This window comes from Pomacea canaliculata, linkage group LG3, assembly GCF_003073045.1.
Source record: "Pomacea canaliculata isolate SZHN2017 linkage group LG3, ASM307304v1, whole genome shotgun sequence".
Classification (NCBI taxonomy): Eukaryota; Metazoa; Mollusca; class Gastropoda; order Architaenioglossa; family Ampullariidae; genus Pomacea; species Pomacea canaliculata.
Genome location: NC_037592.1, coordinates 14,677,008 through 14,701,565, shown reverse-complemented (window position 1 = coordinate 14,701,565; position 24,558 = coordinate 14,677,008). Strand labels below are relative to the sequence as shown.

The following is a 24,558-nucleotide window of genomic DNA, read 5'->3' as shown; positions in this document are numbered from 1 at the left end:
GAAAAAAAAAAAATCCAAGCACATGCTTCATGTTCTTGTTTATGTCAGGGTTCAGAGGTTCAAACTGCACTCATGCATTTGGTGCACAAAACGGCAGATTTACCACATAATGCGTTACACCAATTACAAAAGTATGAAGCCGAAACCATCTGACATTGTTTTCCTTCTCTTGTGTGCACGTGTGATTTATTTACATTGGAAAAAAAACGCCCCTCCCCCCTTTTCTTCCACCAAAAAAAAAAATGCACGGCATGAAGAGGTTTGAAGGGTCGGCGCCAGACAACAATGTTGATGCAAAACTTGTTCACTTCGCCGTGCACTGCGCGCACTCCTCAAAACAAACATGCGCGAAGATAGCTTCCGGTTCTGCTCACTTTTGAGCTCGCGATGTAACATCTGAGGGATGACGGGGGCCGGGGCGGAGCGGAGGGGAACCTTTGCCGTCAGCGGAAGTGATGCGCAGTCGCAGTGAGGGCCCTTTAGCCAAGCTAAATTACTTCCCCTGGCACAACGCCATCAGTGCAGTTTCGGGGGTGGTGGTGGCTGTGGTGGGCTGAAATGTCAAACTTAATCGGATGCCTAGAAAGAAAAAGGAGGAAAAAACATTATCCGACATAAAGGTGTCACCAATGAAATTTTTTTGCAGGAGATTTTTACATTGAGCGTGATGTTTATGAGCTGCGATCACTGTATTCAGTCCGTATCTAAAGTATAATGCTTCCACTATGCCTTGTTTTGTTGTTGTTTTATTGCGGTTTGTTATTGTTGTTTTTTAATACCGTGTCAGCAGCTATCTCGGTGAGGCTTCCAACAGGAAGCAGTAATTGTTTTCAGCACATAAGAACAAGGCTATGAAACCTGTTTGACACAAGAATCACAAACGAGAGGTGGGCAGTTCGGGTCTGGCAGAGGGTGTTAAATCTGGCGACTGTGGTCAGAATGCAGTCACATGTAGTGTCGTCAACACCGACACTCTGCTGCCTGCTGCTGACATTCTCTCGGCCACCGTTTGCCGACAGGTTTCAAAGGTAGCGTGACCCAGGCAGGTATTTTGCATCGTGTGACCTTTGATATTTACAGAGTGCGTGCGGACACCACACTTCAAGTGGTTGTTTGACAGTACGATAGTGTGTACCTTTCCTGTCTCTCTTTCTGTCTTTCCATCTCTTTTACCATCTTTCTCTTGTCTCTTTCTCTATACTGTATATTCTCCGTTGTAAAAAAAAAAAGTTCTTTCTCTCTTTCCACCTCTTTTGCCATCTTTCTCTTGTCTCTCTCTCAAAATATACATTCTTCGTCGTAAAAAAAAGCCAACCTATTTTATAGCTCAGAAATGAAATTAAAAATAAAATTAGTTAAAAAGAAGTAGAGGATGAAACCTTTAACATAATCTTTCGTTAAAGGCCTATCTCGGCGCTTTTGTGTCGTTAAAAAAAAAAAAAGGTTTAGCTAAGGTTTGTTTAACAGATGTCAACAGCAAGGTGTTCGTCTAGCACACCACAGTTTGTACAAAACATGACACAGATATTTTTAATGCATTGTAAAGACGAAGTAAATATTGTGCGAAGAGTGCTTTCTACTGTTCTCACTGGGGAGGTGTCGGGCATATCTGGTGACGAAGGCGCCTCTCGACCTTTGTGACATGGCACTTAGGAGTGCAACGAACCTCCAGGGATTACAGAGCTGAAGGGTGGGACAGCAGTAGTTGACAAACATCAGGCTTGCAGGGACAATGTGTTTATTGGGAGACTTTGGAATGAAGATGGCGAAGAGTAGACTCTTTGGTCCAAGAATTTCCGTGTTTTGTGAAAAGTGTGGTGAGCACTTGCACCTCCATCTTGGTACAGGACACATAACCGTGAACACCTTTCTCTCACACACACATCGTTATCTGTTGCTGCGATTCCCTTGAATTTTTTTCTGTAATAAACCAGTCAAGCTGTGTACACCGTGACACGACCTTCCTAGCCCCCAGGTGTTTAGGACAGTCTCGCGAACATCTGTAGTGTCTCCAAACTGTCACGGTGACAGGGTGGTGTGCACCGAGCGCCACTACCTACATCCACACACCATCTACATTGCCTGTAGATACGCTGCCATGACAAGAGTGGTCTGGCAAAGATGTCAAATAATATCTGTCGTCACGAGACACAAGTACATGCCGCGGCGGACGAGCTAACCTGTGCTGCAGAGCGAGTAGCGCTCAGCCCTCAGCCACTCATTAAGTGCGAGCATGACGGCAACGAGTGTTAGCCGCGTGTCTCGTTAATTCGTCAGCGACGTTGACTGCCACACAAGCGACGCCCAGATTCACGACAATAAATGTCAGCCATCGCCTTCCTCGCTTCTTTCATCATTTGTTACTCTTTCTCTCTCTCTTCCCCCTCTCCAGCTCACCAACACACTACTCCCCCTCTCCACGAGTTGCTCAGCGTCCTATAACAGGACCTGCTTCCGCAGAACAAAACAGTTGAAAATTTTAAAAAAAAACTTTAAACATCGGCTTTTCTTTTCGTCAGTGCAAGTCTTTGCTGTGTGGTGCAAAGCGGGACTAAGTTAAGATATGAATACTAAGATACTGTAAATAAAGGTGTTGGCTGAAGAGGACTGCCCAAAACCGAGTCCGCTTCTCAAGGGAGCAACAAGGAATAAACTAAAAACTTTCTACTTTTTTTACGGTTTATAGATCTTTCGAGAATACCTCCAGAAAAGAAGGAATTTGACACTAGCACTTTGGGTAATGGTAACTTTTAAACGCCGACTGAAGACAATGTTTGCGACATTAAAGCACCTCCAATAACAGTTCATCTGCCACATGTCGGCTTTTTGGTTGTCCAGCTTCTCCGATGGCGACAGTGGCTGGCTGTCATGTTCCTCTGATATCGACCATCATCGTGTCGTGATGTCAAGGAGTCAACTGACCAAGAAGAATATTCCTGCGCCTCGGTCACATGACAAGAGTGTGTAAACCACGGTTGGCCAACTTTGGATGTCAGTGCTTTAAATAATGTTTGTCCTCTATGCCGAGTTTCACAGACCATTTGCACCATCAGCTCAGGCAAATCCTGACACCTCATTTCCGGCTTATACGTGGCTGAGAATCCATCCTCCTGTTTTTTTATCCCCACATGATTGATAACAACAAGCCTTTCTTTTCACAGCTTCGACAACCGTCCTCGTCATCTTCTTCACTGACATCGATTTGTCTGTATTACCTTCGGCTTAAAAACTTCCGACTATTCATAATGTTTGTACTGAAACTATTTACGTTGTCAGACTAAGATGATGTGTGCTGCAGGAGCTACTTCAGAGGAATGACCCTGTGGGTGAAGTGTGGTTTCAGAGTATATGTGTGTCTGTGTTTTGGAAAGGAAAAAGAGACAAAGAAGCCACCAAGGGACGTGATCATGTCTTCTTCCGGAAAACAACCATCTGGAAGCTTGTCGGGAGGTCGATGTCCAACAAGCCCTCTAGTTCAAGGCAAACATCCAGACCTCGAGACAGCGCTGTCTGAGTTTTCCAATATAATAGCGATTGTTCAAGCTGGCGCGTGAGGCGGAGACCTCGTCCTTCTCGATGGCGAGCATACCAGGGGTACATCACGTACGACTCTATACCCAGACGCCCTCTACAAGGGCGCCGAGCGTAAACAAAAGCTTATGTTTTTGCCTGTTAACGCCAGGATAGCGAAAGCCTTCTGTAAACTAGACACGTTGGTATGACACACACCAGCATGTGTGGTGACAACATGCTGACCTGACATGCAGGCGTTGCGTCAAGCTCCTAAAAAACACCCAGGTATTCCGAGCACGCGCAGGTGGAGATTGTAAAAGCACCGCTAGGAGGCGCGGAAACACCTGTAGCGCTCCTACGGTCAGTACTTCATCGTCAGTTCTCAACCAAGGCCGCGTGCACCCGTCAAAGCGCGGGAGGTTTTAATCTGACGTCGTGGCGAGAGCTAAGGAGGAGGTATTTGACGAGGGCGGAGTAGTGAAGACAAGAGGCACTCGAGTTGTAATCGGCACCCAGAGAATTGTTATTTAAAGGGTACTACTTCGGTGTTAACCGGCTGCAAACTTTGCCCGTCAAGAACGCGACCAGATAGGTTGGGAGTCTCAGGGTGGGGTAGCTTGCTATCGACGGTGTACCCGTTTAGGTGGGGCCTCCACCTCAACTGTTCCTGTTCTCCAAGCATTTCTCGAATAGTAGGACAAAAACACCTGTTCTCGAACCCTGAAGGCGAGCTTCCGTGATTCCTATGTGTTGAAGTTAACAACCGAACTTTCTCGCACCTTCCCACCCTGTTGACCCAATAATCGGGAGTGAGTACCCGACAGCAGAGGGTTGAAGAAGGAGAATGGAGAGGAGATGGGCGCCGTCCTCGCAAAGGGCTGGACCCCTAGAAAAGAGCGTTTCTAGCACCTCAATCTAAATAACCAAAAGGTTTGGAGAATGATGTGACTTTAAAAAATAGTTTGTTGATATAATGTCACAAATTTCCTTTAACAAACACGGCGGTTAGGTATATTTAAATAAACTGCCGCGGCCTCGTTATAAAGCATATCTCTCCGTTTCTCACCTTCTTGTTGATTCGGTACGTGACCTCAGGTGTATTTATGGGCGGGACTATGACACGAACAATCACGAACTTGTATTACTGGACTGCTTGCATACGATTTTGCCAGTTAACTACTAGAGTGAGGCTGGTGTGCACAAAGCTTCCGGTTTAGTCACATTTATTGTTAGGCTCACCGAGACTAACAGCGGAGAACTTCGCAAGATTCTAAGCGTTGGTCTCTGCAGACAGACAGCAGTCCACATATACACGTCCGTGGAATGATGGTGTGACGAAGCCAAGTATCTGATAAACCTATTTTTAAAGGTCTAAACTGTCGATGTGAAAATGAAAACTGTCAACGTTCTCTCTGCAAAAACCGTTTTTAACCGGACGAAGAACTATATCTCCGAAATGACTCCTCTAAATCTTTGACACAATCTTCCCATCACCAGCTAATTTCCAGAACTGTTTATGTTTTCTCTACACTAGTTAATTTTAATTTCTTTCCACAAACTCCGACAATAACCTGACAGTCTAGCGTTCGCTACGACTATAAAAAAAACACTCACCACGACAAGCAAATCTAAAACATTTTTTTGTTTCTCGAATTTTATGAAGTCGTAAAACTCACTTCAGTCACCTGGTCAGGTAAGTATTACCTGTGAAGAGGCTCGACTAGCACCAGGCTCACATGTCAGTAGGTCAAAGCGACCTGTTGCCTACCGAGACCAATGAAGGCTCGCGATAAAGTCGCTCGATCATCTGAGGTCCCCACTTGTACGAGTGCAGTACAGCGAGACCATGACGTCATAGAGGGACCGCAATGCGTCACACATAAAGTACCTACGTACACGGCGCCAGGTGCGCTAGGACGGCCGATAACCTAACGGCCATTAGGGCGGGATAACTCTAGATTAGGCGGCTTTGATCTTGTCATTCCGTTTTCATCTCAGGAACAACCCTGGTTTTGATCGCAGTCACATATTTCTTGGTTATAACGGATCTTTCTTGTTCACTTATTCATTCATCGGTTATAAATCTTTTTTTTCAGTTATTTATTTTTCCGCCTTAATGACACCGCCTCGTCGTTTTTGACGAATGCTCTAGAAGGTTGGCAGACAGGCAAGGGTGATAAGATAGGACAAGGAGACTGAACTGCCCGAAGGTGCTTTCCACGGTGATCGATGTCCAGTATCGCCGTCAGCCATCATCACCACCACTTTAAGTACTCGACAGTCTCCACCAAGCGGAACGAAAAATGTTAAAAAGCTTAAACGATGTCGAGAATTCGCAGCTATGCCTGTATTTTACGAGTGTCTGCTAGCTAACCCTACATCAGTATTTACGAGCCACTGCGTCAATGATTTATCTACAAGATTTATGAAGTCCGGGCGATACCTGTTAGCTACTGCCAGGAGAAAAAAAAAAGAAATAAGTGACCACCAAACCACCATCCATAAGGTCGCCGAGGGCGATGTATGCTGGCTACCGTCGTGACTTTGAAAACATGCTTTTACGACTGCATTTCTCGAGTGCTTGTCTGCATGTTCCGACCTTTGACCCTAGACGTAGGCTATTTCTGATCCGTGCGAACAAGTGGATAATTATTCGTGCAGGGTTATTTTCTATGTATTTATGCGTGTGTTTACACACGTAGACACCCTTGGTGAAGAGCCCGGGCAATCTCTCCTATCAGTACTTCATGCAAATCGTCACCACCCTATCTGTCCTGCCTGTGGTACCCACTAACCAAGATGCTGTGGGCGACTGTACCTACATCGTTATATTTCTCCTCACGTCTTACATGCTGTTTAGCGAGGCGAGGACATCGTCGAGATATGAACCGCTGGGTCACATAAGCCCAGCAGGGGGTCGGTCCCCCATACCATGTGCTGTAAGATCAGACCAGCGAAACTTTGCTAGAGATATTTATGAAAGCTCTTCACATTTTTTAGAAGAAAACACCATGGAACGCTCGAGACAAGGAAAGCTACAGCAGTAAGGTGATCCGGGTCTCGCGCTCCACGCCTGAGCGGTCACGTGTCTATGTTGACTGTACTGAAGAAGCTCCGACGCAAACAGGCGAGGGTCGTGTATTCTTCCCCCCTATCCCCTATCCTCCATAACACATGTCTGTCTACCCGTAGTAATACCCGCGACAGCACGTCTGGGGTATATATATATTCAATCATTTCCCCGTAAACATCTCGTCAGAGGCCTTACGGGATATGGGAGGTGATTGTGTGTGTGGGTAGGAATCATTTTAAAAATCTTTGGCTGACTTTCTAGTCGGAGTATTGTCAACGACTTGTCGTATGCTCGTTTTTAACCCCTTGCAGGAAAAGGGCAAAACACTCATTCGTATCCTTATCTCACATTAGAGCAAGGTGGCAGGGACTAGTCATATGACCAAAAGGTTTGGAGACTAGTGGATGTGACTTTTAAAAAAACCTCAATACCCCCTAGACTGCCAATCACCATGTTGGATCCTCCAATCTCTTGTGTTCAGAAATTTCAAGCCAAAAGCAACCTGTCCTAGTCAGTAATGTACAGGCCACGTGAATGTTCACTGTTTGTGCGAACGGTGAGATCAGCCCAAAATCCATATCAAGTATAATTTTTTCAGATTAATTCCAGATAATAATTTTCTGAGCCACCTCCATTTAAAACACGAATGTCTTTACAGTATGAAGTAAGTGAGTACAATTCGCAAGTGTATCTGAATTTAAAGGTTAGGATTAGGTGTGAGAACACGCTGGACGAACAAGTATGACTTCCATAAACGTGTCAAGAGTAAATGTCAGGTTGAGAATTAAAAACAAAGCGATGCTTGGCTGATATAAACGTGTCAGGGGTTAATGTAAGGATCGGCGTCTGGAACACTGAGGATATAATTTTATATATACTGTGACATTTGCTGAACGTGGCAACCAGAACAGGGGAGACCAGTCATAGCACACACGTGATAAGGGGAGGTAAGCACAGCACGCACCATTAACTCGTGGCCAGATTTCCACAATGTGGCAAGAAAAGCTCTCAGTCAGGAGTGACAACGAAAGGTTTAAAAGGCCGGGTCGAAGGAGACGGTGGTGGTGGTGAGGGATAGGGGAAGTAAGAAGTAGTCGTTGGAGTTGAAGGGGTTGGTGGTGGTGTTGGGGGATAAGGGAGGGTAGAAGTAGTCGCTCTCGCGTGTGTGTGTGCTCGGTAAGACCGTACAACAGCTTAGGCCGACGACGGAACAGCTGCACACAGGTGTCTAATTACACCCATCAAATCCCTGGTGGCGGTGCGACGCCGAGCCGATAGCGAGGGCCCCGAAGGACCGTCTTTGCTTTCAAACCGTCCAACGTCTTTGATACCTGGGGCTGTCTTGGCTAACAATTCTAGACACCCTTGTAGCGGATGGTGACTGCACAGCTAGACCTGTCACTTTAATATCCATTGCTGTGTCTGGCCAGGTGTTTGTAGGTCAACAGTCTCAGGTAAGATTTCCATTTAAAAGGTGAGAGCTGGTGGCAAACTTTGTGTGATGTGCACAAAAGATGGCTGTGCACTCACAATGGGTTTTTTTGGGGTGGCAGACACAAAAAAAGATTCCCACTTGCAACATTTAATGTGCGACATGTCTGTTAGCGTGCTTGCGTGTGCTAAGATTTACTAACGAACGATAATGTTGTGTGTGTGGTCGCTTGCCTCTCTGGTTACAACTCTGATTAACAAATTTTCCGCATTGCTGATAAAGTGATTTATTGAGTAAAGAAGGAAGTGTCAAGTTTACCATGTTTCACGTGCCAGCTCTAACAAACAAAAAAGAAGGAGTGCACTGGGCGCACTTTTTTCCCTGCACTTGAAGATCTCCAAAACAAACAAAAAGAACATGTTGGGATGAAAAGCTATTTTTAGAATACCTCCACTGCTTCAGACGATAAGGCGGATTTCTCTAACGTCTCCTGCATGAAAAGAGGGGAAAAAAGAGAAAGAAAGAAAGAAAAACACTGTGGGTGGGGTTCAGGTTCTTTGCCATCACAAACTTTTTTACTCAGTCTAAAGGGGTCAAAATCCGATACACACCTGTGTGAAAAGCTGTAGAGTATTTCTCTTTGTCAGACTCAGGTAAATATGAGCACTCTCGAAAAAAAAGTGTTTAAGGTGTAAAGCAGCAAATAAAAAGGTATTGACCATCCAGGCTGATTCGCATGCAATCTAAATTTATCCTGTGGGAACTTGTGTGCACCTGAGGTCATGTCACAAGTTGACCTGAGAAAGCAGAAGGTTCAAAATCCACCGACGGAATGGTTTTTGCAAATTATTAAAGAAAGATTTAGACAAGCTATTCTCCAGAGACTACTTAATAAGACTAGCAAAGCATTCAAGGCCGGACCTTTAGTGGACAAAGGTGTCCATGGGGTCGTGTTTAATTTTGCTGAAATATGCGGTTCACGAGGGTGAAGAGGGTGTTTCGTGTGTGTTTATAGGGTACTTTTTCTCCTTTGTTGTCATACTTTCAATACATATTTGAAAATATGCGAAAGCACGGGTGTGTCAATTAAATACCTCTCATTCTAAATCTTTCACCTGTACAGTGACCTTTGCAGACCGGGGAGATCATCCCAGCCTTGCATGTTCACCTGCAAGGTCCTGGATTCTAGCAACACAGATGCTGGTGGTTGCAGAAGAGAGAAGATGTAAATCTTTACACCTCTGGTTGCTGTAAGTTTCAGGTGTAGCTAAACCCTTGCTGAAGCTTTCATTCGTCTTTAATAAGCAGTTCAGGAAGGAGAGCATCCACGCACCTTGTGTACACCGTTAGTGAAGACGGCGGGCCGGACCTGTGACCTCCGACCCCTCGCGACGTCGCACAGCGTGTCGGCTGCTGTCGTCGCTCGTTGCCTCGTTTTTTTTGTTTTTTGTTGTTTTTTTTTTTTTAAGGGAGGGAGGAGGTGGAGAGGTCCTTCGGTGAAAGCGTCGCCTACCGCAGCAGGCAGCACAAGTCCTTCCTCGCTCCTCGCCCAGGAACAGGGCCAACTGTGGGTCTGGGACAACTGACCCTGTGATGGCTGAGGTCAACTCAGGAAAATCCCCTTAAGCCCGTTTCGCACTGTGCGATTTCGTGAACAGCAGAGGGTCGTCAAGCACTCGCCCGGACATTAGCACCAACATTTTCAGTCGACATGCTCGTCGTTGAGCAAGAATGATTCCTGCACCACGAGAAAGAGAAGTTGCGGACAAGAGGGGAGAAAAAAAAAAAAACTATCCGCTGAAGATAGACTTTCACACACTTGAAAATGGTCAGACTAGTAGCAGAGGAAGTGTTTATTTTGACGTGGCGAATGTTGGATGACATTCTTGCGAAATATGTGCCTGACTTATTTACATGACTAAAAAGTTCATGACTGACTATTTGTTTAAAAGACTACGTCGCATACGTGAGAAAGAGTGGTGGGTGCATACAAGGGTGTACGTGGTTCTCTCTTTCACACAGACGCGGGGGAAGATGGGTGAGAGAGAGAGAGTGTGTATCAGCTTAACACGAAAACTTCTATACTGTCAAAAGCTAACATTATTGAAAATAGTGGGTGGGTCATGGGAACAGCGAACGTTCGCAAGCTGCGTGCTGAAATACGAACTACGTCTGCTGAGGAACGTACAACGTAGACGTAGGTCGTGCGGCCCTCCACAAGCATGCACATTGTCTGCGCCGTCTCCGATGGATGGCAGCCTGTAGGTAAGACCTTCCCGCGGACAATCATGATTAGCATGATAATTTATGTGATCACGCGCACAAAGGACCGCCAGAATGGTGGGTGTCGTGAAGGCGGGGTCCCGCCACGTCTTGGAGATGGGTCGAGCCCAGGGAGGATGACACCTTCATTAGCATTCAGCCGGCTACGCCCGAGCCTTCTTGCCACGATTAACCACATAATTTGAGGCCCTCGCTGCACTCGATAGCCTCGGTTGTGTGAGTGTGGAAATAGCGAAGCTGTGTTGTGGAATTCCACGCAGCTTCTACTAGCATCTGTCTTTGAAGACGACATGACAAGAAGGAACAAACGGGTTCTTGAATCTCTTTAACCCACAGAGGTCATCTTCCCCTCAATAAAAGTGTGGTGGTGGTGGGAAGGGGAGCAGTAAGGGATTCTGATCACATGATCCACCTGCCGCCAGTTTTTTTTGTTTCTCAAACAGATGAATATTTTCCACGAAGGCAGCACCGGGACGGACCACCCATGATCTGACGAGTTTCGTAAGAGCACTACACACTTCAACAGGAATTTTTAAAAAAATTGTAGATAATCCCATAATCACTTGACAGGCCGTCAGCGTGTATAACATTGATAAAAACGAATCTCTGATTATATTTTTTAGGATAAAGAACTGCTACTTAAACAAATAACGATCCTCGACAAAACTATCCCTTTTTCCAGAATTGCAAGCTCCTAGAATCACGTGTCCACAAAAGTAACATTGCACACAAATTGCACAACTCGATGCGGCATAAAATGGCCACCAAAGGCTTGGCAACCTCTCCTGACTGGTCGGCAAGATTAATATCTACTTGCATGTGCGGTCGATCTTTCTCGTGGTCGTAGAAAAAAAAAAAAAGTCGTGGATATAAGCACGAGCTCCGAGGGTAGAAACCGCGGAATGTTCAGCCAGTTACATGTGGAGTCCCGGTGTTTTCAGTTCTGTACTGTCGTCACTTCTCTGTCACGGCCAGGAACATTGGAGCACGCCAGGTCTTCACGTACGAGCGAGCAGCAGACCTGAAGTCCATGAAGGAAAACAGCGGATCGTGTGTGCCGTTATCGCTACGTCATCCCGTAAGGTTGGACGTAGCAGCACGTGCACACCGACCCATGGCGACATATATCAACAAACTTAATTAACTTAAACAAACTTCTGTAAGGTTTCGAAGTAAACGAACGATCCCATATCCTATGGGTTGTTGGGAGTAAGTGGTCCACTGTGTCAAGGCGGAAGGCTGTCTCTTTCCTTCCGCTGCCTTCTTTATTTTAACCTTTACTCATCAATCAGGTATCCATTAACTGACTGGTCGTGGTTGGGAAAGGGATGTGGTTTCCAGTCACATGCTCAAGATTCGGTGACCTGCGCTGTAGAACATTCTCGCCACGGCGCCTCCCTGAAAGGGATTAAGTTTTTGTCTGTTTTTACTTAACGAAGACAGATTGCTGTCGCCAACCTCAGGTGCCGTCGAGGTGAGCATGAGTACAAATAGTTCTTGCTCATGTCCCTCCCGTCGTCATCCAGTCGCACGCAGACACGCGTGCACGCACGCGCATTCAATCAAAGCGCACGCTCCGCGGGTTTAAGCTCTCTCCTCCCAACCCACTCACCTCCATGTCTGGTGCCGCGGATCTTAAAGAGTCAGGGTTAGTATATTTTGGGGAATTATTATTTTAAAATTATCTTAACAAAACCATACAGAAAATATGTTGCCCTCGTGTTGCACTTTAAGGGTCAAAGTCCGCCACAGATGTCGGCAATTACTCCCCCTTGTAAATAATTGAGTCTGTCGCTTAACTCCCTTGGCTGCGGGCTTTGTCCACGTGCGGACATCCAAGATGATGCAAGAGGTAACTTCTTACTCTTCTTATCAGGCTCAGGGAAGTGGTTGCTGTCTCGCCATATGCAGCAATCCAGTCACGTGTCGATGGCGTGTGTCCCTATGAGAGAGAGAGAGCCTACGATTTCTATCCAGGTTTTGCTTCGGGACTGAGAGATAAGTAACTTCCTGGAATCTACTACAACTCTGGATTTTATTCTGTTGGAATTATTTTAATGAATTTTATCCAATTTTCTTAAATATTTATTTTAGAATTAGAAATAGGAGATATTTATATAGGTAAACAGTATTATTACAGGAGCACGACAAGGACCTGTAGCCTCCTCCCTCGTACAAAATATCACTGTCATCTCTGCCTCAACATGAGACAGCTTTCAACATGTAGATGCACCAGCGTACAGCACACGTGACCCGACACCCAGTCCTGCGAGTGGTCAATGGGCGAGGCTGGAACGGCACCCGGTACTTACATCGTGGCTGGATTTTCAAAACCGTTGGAGCGTGACGGAGGTCTTTGTCGCCTCTTCTCTCTAACTGCACTTTGCACGCGAACGACCGCCGAACCTTAACTGCAATTAACTCGAGGTGTTTGTACTGAGGGGGGGGGGGGGAGGCCAGGAAGGGGGAAGTGTTCCAACAGGACCTGAGGTCGAGAAGCACAGATTTGAACGCTGTTGCGCTCGTGAAGGGTCGAGCACGACGACAAGAACGAATGACAAAGCAGTTCGTGTAAATCAGATTGCTGTCAAGCTCTCGGCACTTTTTGGACAGGTTTTGTTGTGACCCTGGGTACTGGCCTCTCTCACACACGCACGCACATACCCACACCCTGAATATTCACTTGTTCTTATTAAAGTAACACTTTTCTGTGCGCAGGTTTCCGTCTACAAATGGATGCTCGGTGTACTCTCCCATTTCAGTAACGACAAGCACCTGGTCCTGAATACAAAAAATCTGCGATTGCCTGTTACTTAGCGTCCTGTAGTTCCACATATATTTACTAAACTTCCAGTACGTGTCACTTTTAGATTGCTTACATGCTGGCCAATATGTTGCCAGGCGGAACCAGCCCCACGGTCACCCGGAAGTACGGATGTTTGCGCGGTTAGCAACTGCGCACAGACCTCGGTTTCGACCCCAACACAAACCCTGATGTTGCAGAGTTTGTGACGTGGGTAACATCAGCTTTCGGCGACGCCTACCTATCGTAAACGGTCTGCTGGTCCGTTTCATGTAGATGTAGGTGTGTTTCTGTTGGCCTGACCTTGTGGCAAGAGGGGAGGAGGGGAGGAGAGTGAGGGAGGAGAGAGAAGCCACGGGCATTTTACTAGATGGTCTGCCGGCGCCTCGTGCTCGTAAAATATTATATTAACTTCTGGCGTGCATAGTGCGCCGTATTTACTCTCTCTCTCTCTCTCGGTATATTGGAGGGCGGGGTCGGGGTTGATTTTCTGAGGATGGGGGTCTCTTTTTAATATTTTGTCTTGTCGCCGACGTGGTGTAGATGGGACTGCTTTCCTCGCCCTTGACATCTGTGACGTGGGATAATACATATCTTAATCTCGAATCTCGCGCGTTCCACGTTAGCTAGCCGAGAGTAATTAAAATAACAACTGTGCGAGCAAGAAATGTCCAGGAACCCATTTTGCTATCGTTTCGTTTTGCGGCAGTTTTTTTTTGTTGTTTTTTTTGTTGTTGTTGTTGTTTTTTGTATATATATATATTTTTTTTTGCAAGCATCATGCAGATGTCGATTTATGTCCAATCTCCATTCGCCAGTTTTGTCGCTTGAAGCGCCTCCTAGCGTCGTCTGACGTCGCCGAGACTGACGAGTGCAGCTGCACGCGTACTTGTGTTGCCTCGTGCAACAATGGATAAGCGGTCACGGCATTTTCACGAGTCATTACCAGCTCAAGTCAGAATACGAACACTGCCATTACACTCATTAGGTTTGTACTCACTCACTCACCTCAACTTTGTAACCAAGCGTCTGTAGTGGTGGAGATAAAACATAAACATCATGCTCGGAGTGATTGCATCAGAAGGGTAGCGTCTACTTGTAATGTGTAAAAGGGTGGCAGACAGGAATGATCTGTGACATTCAATGCATTACCTGAAGATACATTTCCGGTGGATCTTTAAATGTAATTTCTAAAAGTAGAGCCATTCCCAGCCTTTGCGAGGTAGGGTGCAGGCGCTAGGGTCATCAAAGTGCGGAAGTGTAGATTGGTCATGGTCGGAGCGGGGAGCGCAAACATTACATGGAGGTCACTGTGGACCTTAGCCCCCAACGTGACGATGCATCCAGTCCAATACTTCATGATAATGCATGCAGTCCATATGTATATTTTAGGACAACGCATCAGTCTGTGTGAACACTTTGTAACTGAGGCAGGACGTCCCCACCAAAAAGAAAAAAAAAAAAGACAACAAAATAATTTCTGTAATAAATTTGGCGACGCCATCATGGATCATTTGAATAACGTATCCTTTCCAGTCTTTATCAAAAGTATGTAGTTCTAATCAACAAGCTTATTGTTTTTATTTCCAATTAAAACCAATGTCACTTTCCTGACAGCCAGTAGATGTGACTAAGTGCTTAGCAACATCTACAATAGCAATTTCAGGGCACAAATACGCAGACGTTTACATCCCCATTTTTTTTTTTTTTTCTATTTATGAAACTGTTTGTAAATTCCTGTTGCAAATGGACAATCTATTCACTCCATGTTCAGCTACAGATGGTTCACGAGATAGTCCGAGACTCTGTCGAGACTCAGCAAAGTCACGTGAGCATCTGACGCCTTCAGAACACTATTTTCGCAACAGCCACTGACGTTTCCTCCGCTATGAGTGATTGTGTTGCAAAACGTGTTTGGCGATGAGCACCAGCCTTTACACATTTGAACTGTCATAGCCTTGAGAAAAAGTCGTAAAAACCAGCAATTAACAGCATCAGTAACAGTTCAGCAAGAAATATTGTGAGTAGTGCTCGCCTACAGGAGCCGACTACGATACATCTGAAGGCTGTACCCACCAGCCACCAAGTTCCATATTATTGTTTCAAGTATATGCATCCAGCACAGTGAGCGAAATGCTTAGCTTTAACTGTGCCAAGATTACAATTTGCGATGTCTCGCCAGGTCTCGCTGGGTGCGAGATACACATGAATCGAGACCGAGGCCGTGAGACAGGGGGATTAGTGTCACACAAGGAATCCTGTATTGTGGCAACATGTAATTGTCACTGGTTATAAGAATGTGCTGTTTGCGAGATTACAACCAGTCGAGATTTTAACGATAACATGGTGCGCCCCCTAGGAAACATAACTGTGCACACACACACACAGACGTACACAGTGGGAGGAAGAAGAATATTAAGGGAGGAGGCGGGGGAGTCCCAGACGAAACACTGTAGGAAGAGGAAGCTGGCCATCCGGTTGCCACGTCGCGAGCGCTGGCGGTGTCGAGGGAGTAATCTGATAACACAATTGAGACCGGCACAGGGATGGGGTTACAGAAGGAAAACAAACAAGGGGGAGAGGCAGTGCTGCACCTTGGGCTCCTCCATCGTCTGCTTGCTGCACTGAACGGAGCTCACTCTAACACGCACCACTATCTCTAGCTGTTACTACATGCTTGTTGACAACAGGAAGGTCCCAGAATTCACTTTGGCCAACGTTCGCTCTGTCCACGCACATCCAAGCAACAGGGGGCGTGTCCACGAGAAGGGCAATCTGTATAGGTTAACGACATTTCTTTAGTCTTTTTCAGGGCCTTGTACAAATACTGACTCTCCAGGAGCCGTAGTTATGAAACGAGGGGAAGTCGTTGCCCTGGGGCAAGGTCAAGAACTCAAGGATAAGTGTGTTGTTTCCAAAGTTATAAAGTGGTGTGCAGACCCCATCAGGTGTTTTATCCTGCAGCCGTAGTTATAAAGAGGAGGCAATGGTGCCCAGGGGTCAACAAACATGTAGTGTCCACTGGATTTAGATATACTGCTTTATACCTTCGCAAAACAAGGAGCTTTGTCTTGAGGTCCCCTATTTTGCCCTGTGAAAACGACCAGCCCTCGCTTCATCTCCACGGTCCCACAGACAGAAAAACGAATGGCAAGGGTGAAAGGGCAAGCAAATGAAAAGATGGATGACATTTGATTAATTAGCGCGACATCAGCACACGACTGCTGCAGCAGAGTGGCGGAACCAGAGCCCGGATGTTGATTAAGACAGAACGGGGAAGATGGCGCCAGGCGTGAAGATGCATCCGACGCGTGGCTGCGGAGGCGCCGAGGACGAGGCGAGAGGCTGAGTGAACCTGTTGTAACACGGAGTCAGGAGACAACGGGGCGAGGGGAGGTAGGGGCTGTCTCTAGTCGGAGACGACCGCCGTGGGTGGCCCCTCACTACAGTAATGATTGCAGAGCAGCGTTCCTCGACCCTCCGACACCTTTCCTCTTGGCCGTGCCAGAGGTGACAGCGAAAAGGTAGAAGGAGGGATAAAAAAAGACAGAACGGGGATTGGGGGTCTTCGCTGAACTTTCTCTTGCCTCGATTGTCGCCTCTAGAAATAAGAGTGACTTCCCATCCGGGTGACTTGGTGACTTGCCTGATCTGTCTTGATGATACAGTTTACAGCCTCTTTGTTTTTCTTTCCATGAAAAGAAAACTCGTCTTTTTTTTCTGTGTACTGTCAAGCTTCAGGCCCAGTGTAATCCCCGCATCATCGAAATCTTGTTTTATCATTTGCATCTCCGCTGTCACCATGGCGTGGGCTCAAAGGGTTTCGTCCCAAACCCTTGAAACAAGTATGGAAAGTGCATTCCGCAATTCAGACGACCTCAGATTGGTTGATAGGAAGGGTGGGCTTACGCCTTAGCACTACACACCGTCCCACTTTCCATTAACCTTTTGCCATATAACCTAACCTCAGATACTGAAAGAAAACTTCAGGTAGAAAAGGTTAACATCGGTATTTGAATCCGGCAAGAAGCCAGCTAACAGTGACTTACTTGTTCGAGAGTATTTTTTGAAGGCGTGACTTTTTTCAACGAGTGTTGTAAACTGTCGCATTCCCAGCCACCAATAAATACTCTCAGACCTATGATTACCGTTGCCCTCGTTGAAGTTGCCATGAAGCAAATCCTTTGTGCGACAAAGAAATGGCGGTCAGACTGACAGAGAGAAGAACCCTGTCTTCTAATTTCCAACTAGTGCTTCGTATTTTATAAACTGAATGTTGCAAGTCTGGCTCGCTACTATTTATCTGCTGTCATTGGTCCTCCCCTCTTCGTCACAAATTTATCGCCATCCTCGTGTACTCGAGAAGACCGCCATGAAAACCACTTGCAGCATGAAGTAACACACCTACACTAACACCTGTGACACTGCTTTTATGGAGCGGCTTTACTTTCCCCTGAAATCCGGTAACACAGACCAGCCCTTAATAAACTTGTTCGGAGCAGGGTCTGCTTCTAAAGTTCCCGTAAATCAAAAAGCTCGTTAAATAATGGCACCGGTAGACTCTCTTTACAAGCCGGGTATGTACAGACGAGGGTAGACTGAATCCTGGGCAGGGTGGATATATTTCATGAGGAGAAAATGCAGTGTTCCACGGGCTTGAAGAAACCTGGAGTTTCTGGGTCCTTACAGTTCTCGACACTGCAGGTCAAGGAACAAGAATGTTTGAAGTGTTACCCGACAAAGATTGCAATGCAAAATCAAACATGAGCGTCAGCGTCAGAGTCGGGTGGGCTTAGGGAGAAATATGGCAATGATAAATTATTGATCTCTCCTGTGTCGCGCTGACCCGGGTAGGAGAAGAATGTGGCCACAAGCACGTATTGAAATCGCTGGGCGAAATTGTAGAGGTTCACTTCACTACCTACCATACCTGGCTTTACATTTTCTGGAATTTTGCAACACACAAGGGACAGCAGGGAGAAAGGCGATGCACGGCCGTTTGAAAGGGTTAATCTGCTGTGTCACGGTGCCTGCGGCAAGGTGACAAACATAAAAGACGGCGATACCGCAAGAACACCGCGTATGACATAAAAAAAAAAAGTTTATCGCACCTGGTCATGAATCAACGCGCCACATCAAACAGTGTACAAGGACGCCTCAACAAACCAGAAACAGAAACAGCACGTGTGCACAGACACGCAGCACGCACAACAGCTGATACAGCAAGAAAAAGCACACAGGTACAAATATTGAGAACAGGTCACATCTGGTCACCGATGTTAGTAAAAGACAAAACATGGAAGTGACTAAGTCACCACGCAGTACCTACCTGTTGTCCAGCACACCTGCAGGTCCAGAAGAAAAATCAAAAGCGAGAATAACCAGTACTTCCACATGACGTCAGTCAATCAAGAGTATATCCACGCACAAAAAAAAGTCGTTGTGATCCTCTAAACGGTGTAGGACCAGGACAGAATGGAGGCAAATGTAAACGTTGCAGTCTCAGGTACCAGAGGGAGCAAGTCCCGGTGTGTGTAGCGACTCTGTCGGCGCTGACTTCACAGAAATGACAAGAATCCAATCACACAAGTCAGTGAATGCAGGGCTCAGTCGGCTAATCCACGTGCAGTCCTCGTCACCTGGCTACATACAGCTGTGACGTCACGCAGCCACCTCCCTCCTCTTTAGACCTCCCCCTTCGAGCCGGGCCGGACATCCGTCAGAGTGGGCAGTACCTATGGCAACAAGAATAAACATATTTTAATACGTGGACTACACCTACACAATAAAATAACACTCCGCGGTGACTGTGAGAACACGGAAGCACTTAAGATGTCTGTAAGATGTTTCCGAAAGTTTTCACAGTCCCACAGCCAAGTAACACTTCTGAGTCGAGCTTACAAAGTGTATCGACACAATTACACAAAAATTGTAAATAAAATGTAAAATACTTAACTGTACACGTGTCAATACAACCTTTTCTTTACTGCTAACCCACAAATGTTGCTAGTACCTACCATACAAAATCAAACACCAATCTCTAAACAAGTAAACATTGAGATAAAAAGAACAGTTCATAAACTAGATATGTATGAACAGTATGGTTCGTGCCATCCGACTCATCCTTGGCGCATGCGCAGCCCATGTTTTCTGGCAGGCACGCAATTCTGCCCTCGTGTCGTCAGGGCGGCTAAAAATGGCGGCACACGTCACAAAGCCGTTGAAGGGCCGGCCATTTGTCGACAGTCTGACTCTAAAAGTTAAAAGCCCGGCAATAACGCATTTTAAAGTACCCCATACTTTTATATATAGTGGGAGGTGCCGGTGCTGAAGGGGTGAAGGGGAGTTGGGAGGGGGAGTACTGAAGCCACAAGTATTTGAAAAGCTCCACCTATATGCCTGCGGTGTCGTCAGGTAGTTGTCCCCCACCCCATCCACCCTTATATGTGTGGTGTAGCCTCAAAAGCCTGCAGCAGACGTAGCGGTTGTATCTACACTACACCTAGCGGTACATACTCGCAACGAGTCGTCTAGCGTGTGTGTGAGTGTGATTGTTTGCATGGCACACGCACGTCCTCCACCTCCACGTCACGTGACGAAGTAGGGTCACGTTCCTGACGAGGGCCAACGTGCATTTCCGCCATGTAGGTGCTTGATTTATCAGCAGATGACGCCAGCGCTCACGGCGCGAAGAAACACGCGATCGGTCGGGTTGCATGTCGCCGTTGATGCCCGAGAGGACTGGAAGACATGGCCGTCTCCACGCGCACCGGCGGTTAGAGGTGTACGTCATACGCGCCCCCGACTAATGCTTGTCACTGGCGACTGGTAAAACACGAAACTCGCAGTTAAGGCCAATAAATTTCTGGGGCTGCGAGCATTTAGCTCGAGGATAGCGATGTCCCCAGCCTACTCATGTGACTATGAAGGCTTGCTTTTTTTTCTGTTACAGTTTGATGGCCTCATTATACCTCGAGATTCCTTCTCTCTCACGCACACACATACACACGCTCGCAAACACATGAGCTTGCATACAGTCTCCATTTTTATATGCATGTCCATAAAAATATATACAGAGATCGCCTAAGCTCTAAAACAAAGCGAAGGAAAGAAAAATTATCGTAGGGGATGTAGGGATGGTGGTAGAGAGAGACTACCATGTCATCTCAGCCACATCTGTCACTGAAGTCCACTAATCGTTAGCCGGTACCCGCAAATCTCTGCTGACTCGTCCCGGCCCCGACCTGTGGCAGGTATCAAAAGCCGTAACTCGAGCCGCCGTTGCTCTCAGCACACGTAAGCGACCCATGCATGACTGGATTCCTGGCATTCCGCTCCACTCCAGTGACAGCCGCGCAGAAGACATCTGCTGGGTACGACAGCCGCTCGAGCACTGCTCACGCGGAACCGCGAGTAAAGCTTTGCTGCGTAAGCGCTCGCGTGCATAGACACCATGGACAGGGAAGAGACAGAGACAGCGAGACAGAGAAAGATCAGCCGTGACGTTCAGTTATTTTTATACCTTAAGTACACAAGTACCACACTATTTCTCTTTTGACAAACCTTCCGACATTTTTTTTCTATTTTTATCGCTGTCTTCATTAGTCCACAATCATACCTACATTTTCATTACAGCAAACTCAAATATTTTGTAATATTAATTACTAATTTAATCCAATTTTCGATAATGTCATCAAACATTGGGAAGATTCAAAAATCAAGGTAAGCATCATTTGGAGTTGTCTTCACGTGTTGACGAAAGTCGCCGCGTGCCTGGCGAGTGTTTGGACCGCGAAACGCGAGGGAGAAGATACAGGTGTTACAGGTGTTGAACGTCGGCCTCGTGCACTCCAGTCCCACCTGTACCACGCGACACGGACCCTTGAAGGAGAAGCGACGTCACCAGCAGGTAAAACGAGGGCACATGATCACCAAAGGGGACGAAAACATTGGAGGAAGGAATTACGCAGCAGTTACAACGAATCCACTTCTCCACCGTTCCCACAAACACAGAAATGACAACTTTTACCGTCGTTTTGTATTCATCCCTACTTTCTGTCTTTGACCATGTGACCGCCGTTTCAATCGCTATCTTATTTCTCGTTTCGCTTTATGTGGAAAAAATATTTGAATGTTTGCAAGTCAGCGAAATGTGTAAATCGTTTTATCTGAAGCACTTGTCGCCCGAGTTGCTTGTTCGCGCTATCTAAAGTGCCGGCGGAAAGAAAGGCACACACGTGGTTGCATAAAGTAAATATTCGAAAATAAAGTTCATGCACTGTTTTTTTGTTTACTGACTTTCCCTCTCTCTTTCACTCACTCGAGCGCACACAAACACAAAAGGAAAGAAGGAAAGAAAGACAGAAAGGGGGAAGGGAGAAACAGTGACAACTTGTTTATTCCTTAGGTCAGTGGCCTTTTGGAAGGATTCTACATACACTTACCTACATTTCCAACTATCAACATTATAAAATTCAGTCTCACTTTAGTGAGTTAATAATAAAAGCTCTAATAAAAAGTCAATGAGTGAGAGATTGAGTGAGAGATGTCAAGAAGGAAGACAAGGGAGAAAAATATCTTACGCTTTTCCCAGGGCGAGTTCCCAAACTTAATCCAAGTTTGTTCGTTTTTAAAGTCCACTGGATTAATCCAAACGAGAGAATAAAGGGGATAATTCCAACTGAAAACAATAACTCCAGAAGTGAACTCCGCGAGAAAAAAAACCTGGCTGGCTTCCACCACTTGCTAACCGTGAAGTAGACACGTTAAGCCAGTTCCCTCCACATCCAGCGACGAGCCGGCGGCGGGCGAGTCTCACGAGGGTTGTGTAGAGAGGCCCCGTAGGTAAAGCTAGTTGTAGCAAAGGGGCGCTCATTCCTGTCTCACCCCGTCCTACCTGTGCGTGTGTGCGTGCGTGTGTGTGTTTGTGGGACGCGCGCAGCCAGCTGTGTGGAGCGAGAGAAGGCGGACAGTGGCGGGGAGAGGCAGGCAGGAGCGTGGTTGGTAGAGAGAGAAGTACTACCAGCCGCCTGTTGGACGTGGGGACAGCGCGCGAGTCAGCGGCGGCGGTGGTGGTGGTGGTAGTAGCTAAGCTACCCGCGGCCACAGCCACCACAGATCCCAACAACACAGTCTTGACTTCACACACCCGTCAAGTCGGTCTTGTGATTAAAACCGTGGCTTCTGCGGGTGACCAAGGCATGTTGCTAGGCAACTGCGGTCTTCTGGAGGTCAGCGGGTCGGGGTGGAGGGGTATTGGTTCGCTTTCTGGGGTCAGGGTGGGGCAGCTGCTGCATCCAAGAGTCATCAGGGTGTGGACAGCTGGACATTTGTTTAATGTGGGCAGCTGTCAAAATATTCCGTTTACATCTCTACAAACCTTGACTTCCTGCTTTCCCTTGGTCTCCTGTCCATGGTTTACAAAGAAAGACTTGGTCACATGGCAACAATATCCATATAAAATGTGCCACATGATGGAAAGTATTTGAGGTATTTTCGCCAGAGGGTTTGCAAAGTTCGCTAAAAGGTTTTGGCGTCAATCCAGATTGACGGCATTGAGAAGAAGGAAGTTTCAATGACATACAAGACATACAAGACTTCAAATGTCGATTCTGCAAGAAATATTTCACAGATCGTTTGCTTCGACTGGAAGAAAAACTTTCCTGTTATGATTAAGAAGTAAATGTGTTTAATGTGTGTCACGTGCGTTTAATTGCTTATAGTCATTCGTGTCCTACGTCCATGAACTATTGACATGGTCCTTGTCACAACAGCCATCCATCATCACCTTTCTTTCATCATCAGCAGACTATAATCGTCTGCCTGCGGCACATGTCGAGAACTCATTGCTTTTCGTCGGCGCCAGCAATGTCAAAATAGTGTGTGTACGTCGTCGTCGTCGTTGTCGTCTTCTTCTTCGTCTGCTTCTTATATTTGTGTCAGTCTTTTAACATGAAATGTGGATGAAGTAGATGGACCCCTCCTCTCCCTACCCCTAATCTTCCAATTTTGCCAAGTGTATCTAGATGTCGGAGATTCACCTTTCACCTGGTCTATGTATCAGAGTGAGCAGACTTTTCCATCAGAGTGCACGATGACACCGGACAAAAGAAAAACTGTTTCGGTCTTATTTCTTCTGCCTTCTGTTCAGAAAAAAACTGTCTTCTCAGCCTTGCTGTGTGGCCGCCGTCCATACTATACATCCCGGACTTTAAGCCGGACAAGGCGAGAGACTAAACCCACATGCCACTCCACCCATACAACAAGTCCTAGTCGGATGTGCGGAGGACGTTTCACACCTTTGATTGTCAGAGAACACAGACCTGATTATGCTAAAGGTATTATGTTTCACCTTTTCTACAGCGGTCAGTTCGGCTTCCCCCGTCCACCAGTGGCGATCCTATTGTCCGTTTGAACGACACCTCGATTGGGGGGCGGGATGCGAACTGGAGGGTTACTGTCTGCTATCATCCGCCGACCTGCCTGACGACACCATCGCCTTGGTTATTGCTACAAATACACTGGGCGGGGTGTACTCGGTGACCACTGGTGGCGCTGTCTGTGATGTACTCACCTCCAACCGCGTGACGGCCCTCCTGTCAGAAGGGATGACACTAAACATGTGTTTATCATGCGAAACTGCAAAACTTTCTTCTATCGGGCAAAGTGACCTTCCGAGCTCTGCACGAGGTGCACGAGCAGGTCAAAGAAATGACGTGACGTCATTGAAGTACTGTTTACACGAACACATCGTCTCTGTCCAACAGGTTCGACTTTTGTCTCTACTAATTAATTAAAGTTGGAGAAAATTCGGCCTGGTAGCAAACCGATGGAAGAAAAGCATCACTTTACAAATATTGTAGAAGAGGGGAGAGAATGCACAGACGCGTCGGGCGATTACTCTGTAGACAAACTGATGAAGGGAAATATCAAAGGATGCCTGATGCGCCGCCTCACAATTAACGAGCTCCTTGTCAGTGTCGGCGACGCTGGCCGAGAAAAAGAGACACGACAGTCTTGTTAACGAGGTGAAAAGGTCAGCTATGTAAACTTTGAACAACTTGAAATCTTTTTCAACTCAAACCCAAATGTTCGTCGAGGACGGTCGCGCAGACTGCTCGCGAAAGGTGCTTAGGGACAGAGGGGAGGCGGATGCCGTGGATCCACATCGAAGAAGTCCATGTGAAGTGGTGGTATGTGGGATAGGAGGGTCCCTGTAATTCCCCTGGGTACACAGGCGACATCTTGTCTGATGCTCATTAGCTGCACTTCAAGCGTCAAAAGGTACATTACTCTTCCCACACTTCCTGCACCCTGGTGATGTGGAGGTCGGGTGGCTTGAAAGTAAGTGGTGGGTAACTTACCCCACAATGTTTGCACGTGCACAATCCATGGATTCTCATACAAGCAGATGCACATTCCCTTAGGTTCACGTTTGAAAAAAAGTCGTTGAGG

The 24,558-nt window shown here is 46.6% G+C and overlaps 1 protein-coding gene across 3 annotated transcripts in view; it reads right to left on the bottom strand.

The window, feature by feature from the left end:
- The window catches only part of LOC112559403 (lactadherin-like), a 55,290-nt gene extending 33,236 nt beyond the window's left edge, over positions 1 to 22,054 (bottom strand). Inside the window, exons 1-2 of one of the 3 annotated variants that reach the window (XM_025230630.1) lie at positions 21,687 to 22,054; positions 18,434 to 18,839 (exon numbers count right to left, since the gene is read on the bottom strand). In XM_025230630.1, coding sequence (XP_025086415.1) covers positions 18,434 to 18,500 — 67 coding nt within the window. In that variant the 5' untranslated portion in view covers positions 18,501 to 18,839; positions 21,687 to 22,054. The remainder of the gene's footprint in view (positions 1 to 18,433; positions 18,840 to 21,686) is intronic. The other 2 variants (XM_025230629.1, XM_025230631.1) reach the window with 2 other exon arrangements.
- Positions 22,055 to 24,558: the final 2,504 nt, after the last annotated feature.